The 12,154-nt window shown below is 36.9% G+C and overlaps 1 protein-coding gene across 1 annotated transcript; it reads left to right on the forward strand.

Annotated features, from left to right (window-relative positions):
- Positions 1-8,942: 8,942 nt before the first annotated feature.
- Positions 8,943-9,290, forward strand: LOC149167096 (uncharacterized). The gene has a single exon (XM_089430357.1). It carries the CDS (start codon positions 8,943-8,945, stop codon positions 9,288-9,290), a length of 348 nt encoding a protein of 115 aa, XP_089286483.1.
- Positions 9,291-12,154: the final 2,864 nt, after the last annotated feature.

A 12,154-nucleotide genomic window follows, 5' to 3' on the forward strand; every position in this document is an offset into this window, starting at 1 on the left:
ATCAGTTATATGTCAATTAAATAACATCTATGAGAGAATTATGGAGTTTCCATATAGCACGTACAATGTGAGAAAATCATGTTAAATACATGCTGATTACATGCCATTGAATGTTAATTACATGTAAATTTTTTGACACAAATTTGATATTACAAAACCTATCTCATGTTGTAGAGATATCAATTTTTTGGTGCAAAATTTGACATTGTAAAACTTATTTCATGTCAATGAAAAGTCAATTTTACCATGTGTAAGGCTACTCAAATTAGGAAAAATATGGATATCAATGCCAAGAAAATGTTTTAATCCTTTTTTCATATAAAATCAAATATTTTAATTAATGTATACAAGCACTCAATTGAAAAAATAGCGGCTTCTTATTATTGCTAAATCAATGTTTTCTTGACATTAGGAATATTGAATGTTCAACTTTGAATAAACATCACATAAACAATATTCAAGTAGGTCATTTGTGATATGAAATTGACATTTGTAATATTAATTTCACACTAAAAAGTTGCCCCAAATGTGGTAGTGCATGGATTTTCTTTTAAATAGCCAGAACGAGAATATTATATTTATAAAAATATGCATTGTGGACACAACAATTACAACAAAAGGGGTGTTATTCTAGATATTTGACTCACCACATGACTCCTTGGAATGCCCAATGGATCAAAAAGTATGATTTCTTTAATACCTAAAACATTATGCCTATATTCATAAATATGCCAAAAGACTTGCAAAATTTGAGAAAAAATTACAACACGTACTAAGTGACAGGAAGTGGGATTACATCTTTAGGCACTTCACAAAAATTGTTACAAAAATAGAACATGATCAAGAATTATCAAACAACACTCCCAGTAAATCAAAGAAGCTTAGAGAGTTATGGGAGTTGGAGTTTATTTCTTTGTGGTCTTTCCTACCATTTGTTAGAGGGGAGGGAATTGAGCTTTTCTTTAACACTTCTAAAAAGGATGGAGAGGAGGAAGCATTTTCAACCTTTTTTGCAAGAGAAATATCATTTTCATTCCCTTTCTCCTCTTTTACAAATGTGGCTTCTTTTTCTACCCTTAAGTCCTTGCCTTGAGTTTGTTTAGGGGTTATATAAAGGCATTTTCTAATGGCCTTTGAGAGCCTCGCTCTTGATCCTTCTATACATGTGCACTTATAACATATTTATTAGTGCAATGACATACTTTCTATGTGGTTTTTCATAGATTACCTTTTCATCGTCTGATTTTTCATACACAAATCCATAAACAAAAGATAATTAATTGTTCCTAATGTTTCTATGGGAATTAAATACCTCTTCCTCTTATGATGTTGCCTCTTTCTCCGTGACTAAATTTTCTTGAGATGGAACATCTTTGAGGGGAGGCATGTCATTTAGACCCTTAGAACTTGTGCGTTGGGGGTTTACCAACTAGATGTCTTGATGCAATGGACCATGGATTTCCCTTTCTTCATCTTCTTGATTGAGGGCATCAAAGTTGTTCCTTTCCAACCCTTTTTTCTTGATAGAGGATAATTATTAAAATTTTGTAGCTGATTTAATTGGAGAGGGAGGGATTTTAGGTCCCAATCTATTTCCTCAATATTTTTCATGATTTATTCTGCTTTTGGGCATCTTCTGGAAAAATTTCCATGTTCACAAAAATTCTTACATTTAAATGGTAGTTGATCGTAATCCACTTCCTTATAATGAGTCCAATTATCGAGCTATATATTTATTATGATTGAGAATCCCTTTGGTAAGATCCACTTCTACATAGATCCTAGCAAAAGATTGCATATATTCTCATGGTTTTGTGCAATTGATATAACAACCCATAGAATTTCCATTGTTCCAAAAGGTGTCCTCATTCTAACAATGAAGGGAAAATACAACAATTTAACCCAAGCAGGATCAATTGATGAAATATCATTTTTTGGGTTGAAATATGGGCTCCATCTTGTTAGATACAAACCCTGAGGGTCCATAAAATATGGTCCACTTCAAAAAATTATATCTTGATCTCCTCTCTTTTAAAAGAGGAAAGAGAAAATCCCTCTCCCATAAAAGGAAACAAAAAATTATCCTACAATCATGGGTCTCTAGTTTTATCCACCCAGGGATTCAAAGAGCGTGGTGAGGGCCATAAGTCCATAAACTGTCTAATCATGCCTCTCTCCGTTAGCCTAAGAGCCATTATGTGGGATTGATTGGCATAAACCACATTTTTTGGGACATCAATTCAATTTCTTCATAAATTAGGCTAGCTTGGAGCGTTGGAACCTCAGACTACTGACAACTAGTGCAATGAAACCATCATTATCAGGATCAGGTGGAAGCGGCAAAGAATCAAACCCTCTAGAACCTAAAACCATCAGCTAGGTGACTAAGGTTTTTTCTGTTGTTCCCTGAATTGCTCTTCGAAACTCTCCAATTATTACTTTAATTTTTTGAAGAAAGGAAAACTAACAATAATGAAATCTACTAAAACTTGATTTAATACATTAAAAATTTGTAATTATAATATATGTAAATTTAAGAAAATAATAAATTTAACATATATGGATGCATCTAAATAAAACATTATATTGCTAATTCCTTTACTATGTGATTTCTATTTCTATACTCTTATCATTGTTATTGTTTTAACTCTTACAAAAAGAACAATAGTAGAGGGGTCACTAGCAGAGAAAAAAGTGATAACTAATTTATTATTCTATGTTAACAATATTCCATGTGTTCTATGTACTTGATACTTATTTTGTTTTCTATTTACATATTTTGGGAGAGAAAAAAAGAGAATCATTTGTCTAATCTAATTATCTTTTTATATAAATTTTCAAACATAATAAATATTTAATTTTGTTCATTGACATTCTCAATTTGGCATATTTTAGCATGTTATTATAAGTTAAGAGAAATCTCTTTATGCTTCTCCAATCACTAAAATCATATGGGTCAATACTTTAGGGAGAAGTAACACCAATAACAATAGATATTATTGTTTCAAATCCAAACCCATGTCAAGATGCAGAGGTAAAGGGTCTCCAATCTTATGAACTATGATAACTTTACCTTGCTAGACTATGAGTTATGATAACTTTGCATTGTTGGGCTATGAGCTATGATAACTCTAGATGTTTAGGTAATAGCTCTAATAGGTTGTGGACCTTAGAGATATTAAGAATTCCACAAAACTCAAATTTACTGCATCACTTAGCCATAACTATGAAATTCATTAGGATTTTTTAGAGGCTTACTCACTTAGTTTGTGGGCCTTAGAGGTTCTTGGACTGTTTATGATTGTGTGTCTTTACTTATTTATTTTTGTGAAATTTTATAAATGTATAGTAGCTTACATATTTTAATTGTAGCATGAAATCAACCTTCAACAAGTAGCTATGTCATTTTTTTTTCAAACTACCAATATTAGGTCATGGTGATAAGGTAGAGGTCATGGGCCTTAGAGATCTTAATAAGTCCTCAAAAATCAAATTTATTCCATCACTTAACCATAACTATGACATTCATTAGAATATTTTAGGGAATTATTTCCTTAGCTTGCGGCCTTAGAGCTTATGGGATGTTGGAGGGGCTAGTCGACTTAGTTTACTAGCCTCGTCGAGTCAACTAATCCAACCGCGTTTTGGCATGTACTTTAACTTGTTGGTTGACTCCTTGTCAAGTTGGTTGACTAAGTCAGTTAGTTGGTATAAGTATTGTAATTGTCTAAAGGAAATATAAATATGTATGTACTTGGCACTATGAGGTTGTTGTTGGTTGTTGATATATATAATATATGGGTGTTTTTTCTAGGTCTCCACTACTTTTGTTATCTCTTTTCTCCTTTGTTCATTATGTATATTGTTGTATAAGATTTCTAGTGTATAGACTTTTGGTAACTAATGAATGGTATTCCTTAGATTACAGCATTAGTTCCATTGTCAATAGTTTTTGGACCGAGTACATCTAATATGTGTATCTAAATGATGAGCTTAGAAGAGATATATGAGTGGTGGCAGAGAAAAATTAATAAATACTTGAAGAACTATGCCCAAAAAGACCAACTATCACTGGCAGAAGTGAGGTTGCACTTCTTTACATAAACTCGAGAAAAATTCATTAAATCAATCCCCTCATAATTAAAGAAGTATATTGACCATCCATCTAATGCGTCAACATAACATTGATGTGTGATTTATGTTGAATAAGATTTCTAGTGTATAGACTTTTGGTAACTAATGAATGGTATTCCTTAGATTACAGCATTAGTTCCATTGTCAATAGTTTTTGGACCCGAGTACATCTAATATGTGTATCTAAATGATGAGCTTAGAAGAGATATATGAGTGGTGGCAGAGAAAAATTAATAAATACTTGAAGAACTATGCCCAAAAAGACCAACTATCACTGGCAGAAGTGAGGTTGCACTTCTTTACATAAACTCGAGAAAAATTCATTAAATCAATCCCCTCATAATTAAAGAAGTATATTGACCATCCATCTAATGCGTCAACATAACATTGATGTGTGATTTATGTTGAAATTAACAAACAAGGAACAAACAAATTTGCACAAATGCATCAAAAAATTACTTAGAGATATTTGTGAGGAGAAATTGATTGAAGAACACAATACAATCGATAAAATCAAGGAAATTTTTCACAACGATTTCCACGAGGGATTTTTCTACACTATACCCACCTTGTTACAAAAATTTCTCCTTGACATGATTGTCAGAAATATCATCGAATACAATGCCCCTTTAGAGCCATTATTGAAGTATGACCAAGATAAGCACCAAACCAATTGGGAAAACTTTCTCGATGCTCATTGTAAAGAAACCAAAGAAGAATGGGATTACTTTTTGAGAAAATGAAGTTGTTCATTGAAAATTTAGGAGCCAATCAAAACAAGATTTCCAACTTAATGAGAACTGTAACCTCAAAACGGCAACCTTAGCCCAAAAATCCCCTATTTTTTGCAGGAAAAAAAAAAAAAAAACCCTGAAAATGAAAAGTGTTGATGTTTCATCAACACTTCTTCTTTGGTTAAAATTTAATTTTTTTTAGAAATGGCATTAAAAACCAGAAATTTTGTGCAATAAGCATGAAAAACATCCCCCAGGAGAACATCCAAGCCAAACAAATTCTGAAGGAAATGTCAGACATGTTGAATCATACATTTACTATTTATGTTGAAATTGTTCACCACATGAAGTTTGAAACTAAGGATTCACCTCACTACGAGATTCTCAATCGCGAGGATAGCAAAGACTCAAGAAGGGAATCTTAGTAAGCCCCCAACCAAGATGGAGCATGGAAACACTTCTGCCAGACAGGCGAAGACTGTGGATGGTATTGCGGGAGGGACACCAGAGAAGCCCTTCATGGTCGATGAGGACTAATCTAGCACAACTAAATTCATGATGAGGTTTTTTGGTCACTTTTTTTTGCTCTCTGCCATGTGGGCTTGTCAACTGAATCATTTGACTCAGGGTTTTAGGAGTCAGTCAAGTAGCAGTCTCTCTAGCAACTCCTTTAAAGAGTGTTCTGCCACATATAATGTAAATAATGTTAGTTCAAAGGTCGATAGGAGGAAGTGTACTAAAAAATATAGACGATCTAAGTTGGTAATTTTTTTTCGATGGTCGGTTTATCAATCAAACCGACCATGCTTAACAGTTTTGTATGACTTTATGAGAAAAAAAAATTCGGCGTAAATCACATGATATTTCATTTGTCGACGCGTTTCTAACCAACTCGTGTGGATCATCGTCAGGACAAGTTGAAGAATCAGATCATGGCTGCAAATTAAATAGGGAGAGCAAATCATCAAATGGCTAGGTTTGACTGAAAAATGGTTATATTAGATCATACTGGAAAAACGGCTAAGATTGACCAAGAACGGCTAGATTTGACTAATTAAGTTGTATAATTATATAATTTTATTATGCTAAAATAAATATTATTTTAATAACTATCATATGTTATTTAAGTGAAAAGTTAACTATATGTGAGTTAACTAGGGAATGTTATTATAATAAAATTGCATATAATAATATATCTAGGGAAAGTAATTATTAAAGGATTTAATAATAACTAATAATAATTAATATTATATTACTATTATAATAGTATTAATCTTATTATTAATGTCTTGTGTAACTAATTAATAAAAAGAAATAGTAAGGTTATTTAATTGGAATAAGTATTAATAGATCTAGGATATTAGTAAAAGTAAGGATTTAATATGAACATAAATAATACTAATTATTGTTATATTATATATAGTAGATTATATAGATTAGTAATTAAAAGGGAATTAAAAGTAATATTAGTTATAGTAATAGTGTTATTCTTATTATTAATGGTTAGGGTATCAATTTATTAGTGATCTAAAAGGAACTTATATTAATAGTTCAAGGGATATTAGGAATTGTAAGGATCCATTGTATTATTATTATTCATCTAATAGTGTTTAAATAATAGTATTTAATTAAAGGATAGGTAACTAATTTTATTAGTCAAGTCGTCTACTTGGAACATAAAATTGCTAATAAATATCGCATACTATATAATCTAACCTATTAGAAAAAGGTTTATCAAGGAAGAATACCAAAGAGGATCAAAGAACCATGGCTAAAGAAAGCAAGTTAAAGGAAAACAAGGGGAAATTTTCTTTAAAAGAAAACTAGAACAAGCTATTAAATGTGAGAGGGGAGGAAGGGAAGGAAACAACTAGGAAGCAAGGGCCGAGATCCAACAACTACTGATCTTCCAACCATCATCTCTATTGAGATTGCTAGGCCTTCTTTCAATTTCAAGGGCTTCCCTAAATTTTCGGTGATGGAACTGCAAAACTCTAGCAATAACAACGGCCTCTTCATATCTTCATGCCAGTTCCCACCATTTCACGGCTCAGAAGTTGGGCGTTCTCAACACCCTTGCTACTCGTTCCCTAAGGATCTTTGATGAAAATAGCTTTAAGAAAGAGAAATCCCATCTCCTTCATGTCTTTGTTGAAAACATTTATAATAGATACCTGGGTCAGAAGGATTTCCTCAAAGCTGCCAAAAATTCGACAATTAAAAGAGAACCTAAAGAAAGAGTCCCTGGGGTCCATCTACCGTTTGTTCAAGGGACCACTGATAAGATTGTGAGGATTCTTAAGAAACATAATGTTCCCTCGACCTTTATACCCCTTAACACCATTCGTAAGTCCCTCCGATCAGTGAAGGATCCTATTGACCCTAAGGACATGAAGGGTGTCTATATTATTCCTTGTTCTTGTGGGACCCCCTATATTGGTGAGACTAGACGCTCCATTAATCAAAGGATTAGTGAGCACGCAGCTGACCTTAAACATAGGAGAACCAAGTCTTCCACACTTGCAGAGCATGCAGAGAAGACCAAACATCATGTTTGTATTGAAGAGGCCGGTGTTATTGCTAGAGTTTCGCAGTTCCATCACCGAAAATTTAGGGAAGCCCTTGAAATTGAAAGAAGGCCTAGCAATCTCAATAGAGATGACGGTTGGAAGATCAGTAGTTGTTGGATCCCGGCCCTCGCTTCCTAGTCGTTTCCTTCCCTTCCTCCCCTCCCTCTTTTAATAGCTTGTTCTAGTTTTCTTTTAAAGAAAATTTCCCCTTGTTTTCCTTTAACTTGCTCTCTTTAGCCATGGTTCTTTGATCCTCTTTGGTATTCTTCCTTGATAAATCTTTTTCTAATAGGTTAGATTATATAGTATGAGATATTTATTAGCAATTTTATGTTCCAAGTAGACGACTTGACTAATAATATTAGTTACCTATCCTTTAATTAAATACTATTATTTAAACATTATTAGATGAATAATAATAATATTATGGATCCTTACAATTCCTAATATCCCTTGAACTATTAATATAAGTTCTTTTTAGATCACTAATAAATTGATACCCTAACCATTAATAATAAGAATAACACTATTACTATAACTAATATTACTTTTAATTCCCTTTTAATGACTAATCTATATGATCTAGTATATATAATATAACAATAATTAGTATTATTTATGTTAATATTAAATCCTTACTTTTACTAATATCCTAGATCTATTAATACTTATTCCAATTAAATAGCCTTACTAAAAAAAATTATTAATTAGTTACACAAGACATTAATAATAATATTAATACTATTATAATAGTAATAATCGAGCGTTGTTGCCTCCTGCTGCGACCTGCTCTGCGCAGACTGAGACTGGGCTCTGCCCTCTCGGCTGACTCCGCCCCTGACCCTGGTCCTCCTGACCTCTGGGTCGCTCGGATCTGCTAGGTCCCTCCCTCCTGCTCTTCTTCAAGATCTCGCTGAGCCTCCTGCTCTTGTCAGATCTGCTTGGATCGGCGCCCTCGGTCTACAGGGTCTGATCGGATCCTTTTTCCTTCATTCCGGTCTTGAGATGCCTCGCTTCCTGTATTTGCTTGGTGCAGATCAGTTTTGCTGATTTGTGCTTTGCCATGGAGGCCCAAGGCTCGCCTATCGGTCCCTCGCAAGCTCCATCCCCGGAAGCTGAAGCAGCCTTCTCCTCTCTTCTTGCTTCGCTGCCTAAAAAGAAGAAGTCCGAAGTCACTAAGTTCGTCAAAAGACTCGACGATGTTCCGGAGGTAAACCTCCCTCCTGAGGGCCCGATCCAGGTTGCTTTGTCCCTGGCAGATCGTGCCCTGGTGGGTCAATTCACAGGCCTTTGGCCCTCGCCAAAATCAACGGAAAATTGGGTCATCAAGAACTGGGTTCCGCTGATCAAAAACAATGTCACCTCTTATTTTCTGGGTAGAGGCTTCTTCCTGTTCGAGTTCAACACAAAGGAGGACAAAGACCTGATCTTCAGGAATGGGCCCTATTTCATGGGACCTCAGGGCCTCTACCTCAACAAATGGACCCCTGACTTCGATCCGGCCATGGATGTCCCAACGGTGATCCCTGTCTGGGTTCGGCTCCCTAATCTTCCAGTGCATTGTTGGAACTGGGAGTCCCTCAAGCACATAGGAAATACTTTGGGAAAATTCATTGATAGAGCAAACAACAATGATCAGTACGATTGCGCCCGAATCTGTGTCGAGGTGGACTTAGAGGTGGGGCTTCCGGAGGCCATCAAATTAAAGGTTGGCAGTTGGACGCATGTGCAAGTGCTGGACTATGAGCAACTCCCTTTCAAATGTCGTAAATGTCACATCTATGGCCATTTTGCAAGAGGGTGCCCGAACAAAGGGGAAGCAGAGAAAGGTAAGGAAGAGGGCTGGAACTAGGTCAAGAGGTCAAAGACATCTCACAAGAAATCTGGGGTTCATGGCCCCCAACCTGCCTCCACCCAGAATGTTCCCCCGCCAAAAAGCCAAGAAAATAGGTATGAGGTCTTAAGCTCTGCTGAAGAGACTCCTCAGGAAGAAGATAGGCAAGATAAACCTCCAGAAAAAATGACTTCAGCAGATGCAAGACCTGAAGAAAGCGCCACGGTAAGAAACAAGAATAAGCAAACAGAAGCATTCGAGGAGGAACATGACTCGAAGGACTCTGAGGAGGATGGAGAAATAGGAGACATGCAGACATTGGTCAGAAGATCTGCAAGGGGCCGCAAATCTGCTAGAGAAAAGAGAGATCAGGAAACTTACAAAGACAAGCTTCAGGGTAGTCAGCCCACTCTGGAGAAACTCCTTGGCAAAAATCCGAAGATGATCAAAAACCAAGTGCAGGGCTCCAAGGGAGCCCATCATCATAAAAATAAATGATGAAGATTGTCTCCTAGAACTGCAGAGGAATGTGGGAGAAAAGTGAAAGAAGAAGCAACGAGAGGCCTTATAAGAAGAGAAGCTCCAGAAATTCCTCTAATTCAGGAGAACAAAATGGAGGACAAGGAGTTTCTCCAAATCAGTAAAAAAATTTGGAAAGGAAGAGCGGATATGCAGTTTCAGCACGAGGAGACTCTGGGGGTCTGGGCTCCCTCTGGAACCCTCTCAAGTATAGGCTGGTCACCAAGTTGCACAACACCCACTAGCTGTTTTTGCAGCTCCAGCCTTTGGACTCGAGGGAGGAAGTTAGTCTTTTCAATGTCTATGTTTCAACAAATATAGGGGAGAAAAGGGAGTGTTGGGACTCCATCAGACAACTGTCGGAGTCAGAAAATTTGGAAAACATCATTGTGGTAGGGGATCTAAACCTTACCTTGTGCATGGAGGAAAAGCGAGGAGGCACAATCATAAGGGATCCTGCAAGGGAATGGGTGGAAGACCTCATGCAGGACTGGGATCTGCTTGACATCCCCCCAGAAAATGGTAAGTACACCTGGTCTAACAAAAGAATAGGTCCTGGTCACATTGCTGCTAGACTTGATAGATGTTTGGTGCAGAGTTCCTTCCTTTTGCTGGGCTTAGAATTCAGATTGCATATCCTCCCATGCAGTGTTTCAATCATAAGCCCATTTTGCTTGAGATGTTGGAAACAAAGATCTTGGACCCATCCCCTTCAGATTCAACCCTCTTTGGGTCAAAGAGCCAGAGTTTCTGAATTTGGTTCAAGACTGTTGGAATTTTCCAGTGAAAGGTTCTTCTTTCTTCATTTGGGAAGAAAAACTTAGAAGACTAAAAGCGGTTCTTAAAACTTGGGCCAAATCTCTTCCCTCCCCTGTAAAAGAGAGAAAGCAGGCCCAAGACAATCTCGCCTAGCACCATGCCCAAAGTGAAGATGCAGAAATCACTAAAGAAGTTCTAGACAAGGAAGCTAAGCTCCAACAAATCTTCCATAGAGCTTGCCTTTCAGAGGAAGAGCATTGGAGACAGAAGTCTAGGAGTTTATGGCTTAAAGCAGGAGACAGAAATTCTGCCTTCTTCCACAAACAAGCTCAAGCCAGAAAGAGCTTCAATTCTATCGTAGAAATCAAAGATGGCAACTCGACACACAAAGACTTTGATAGCATAAAAAGAGAAGCCTTCAATCACTTTCAAAACCTGTATAGAGAAGAGGGCGTGACGAACACAAACTCCAATTTTTTGGAGGCGGTTCCCCCTAGGATCTCACCTTCAATGAATCAACAGCTTGAAGCGAAGATCTCTATACAAGAAATAAAAGATGCTCTCTCCGACATGGAGCCTGACAAAGCTCCAGGCCCGGATGGCTTCACTGCAAGATTTCTTCAAACCTGCTGGCAGATTGTGGAGAAAGACCTCTACAAAATGGTTTTGAAATCTCAAAATTGCCAGAAAATTGGGGGTAGCACCAATTCAGCTTTCCTTGCCCTCATCCCCAAGGAAAAGGGTGCTAAAGAATTTAATCGGTTCCGCCCCATCTCTCTTTGTAATATTGGATACAAATTAATCACAAAGGTTATTGCCAACAGACTAAAAGGTATGTTTCCATCCATCATCCCGGAGAACCAAGGTGGATTTGTTCAGGGGAAACAGCTTGCTGACATCTTCATCCTCGTGCAAGAGGCGATTCACTCGAGCCAGCTTCGCAAAGAGAAAGGTATGGTAATTAAATTAGATTTGGCTAATGCTTTTGATTGAGTCAGACTTAGCTTTCTTTGGGAAGTCTTGAAAAAATTTGGCTTTGGATTAGGCTTTTTAAAATGGATCCATGCTTGTATTGCTGATCCTTGGATCGCCCCCCTGGTGAATGGGAGAGCAGCTAGTTTTTTTAAAGCTTCAAGAGGGCTTAGGCAGGGTTGCCCCCTCTCTCTGCTCCTCTTCATCCTTCATGTTTCTGTCCTGAGTTTCTACCTGGATCAGAAACTAGTTGATCAAGAGATCTTGGGGCTCAATATAGCCAGAGGGGTGAAAAATGTTAATCACACCCTGTTTGCGGATGATACCCTCTTGTTAGGGGTTGTCTCCACCAAATCTTCTTCAAGATTCAAGGAGGTCATGGACGACTACAGTGAAGCTACAGGCAGTAGTTTAAACAATGGTAAGTGCAAAGTCTTTTGCTGGAATATCTCAGCTTCCACCCTTTCTGCCATTTCAAGAATTCTAGGCTTTACTGCCTCCCTCAACTGGTCCTCCTTTACTTATTTGGGCCTCCCCATCTTCCGCAAATTGGCATACAGCAGAGATTGGATTCCTCTGTTGGACAAATTTAAGGCCAAAATCCAAGCTTGGGGATTCTCATGGTTAAACCT

Source organism: Pinus tabuliformis, chromosome 5_1 (genome assembly GCF_031772625.1).
Source record: "Pinus tabuliformis cultivar Carrire ecotype Pingquan chromosome 5_1, CPIR1, whole genome shotgun sequence".
In the NCBI taxonomy this organism is placed as follows: Eukaryota; Viridiplantae; Streptophyta; class Pinopsida; order Pinales; family Pinaceae; genus Pinus; species Pinus tabuliformis.

What these genes read in the sequence shown, in the direction of transcription:
- LOC149167096 (XM_089430357.1), top strand. Translation starts at nt 8,943, where the DNA reads ATGGATGTCCCAACGGTGATCCCTGTCTGGGTTCGGCTCCCTAATCTT.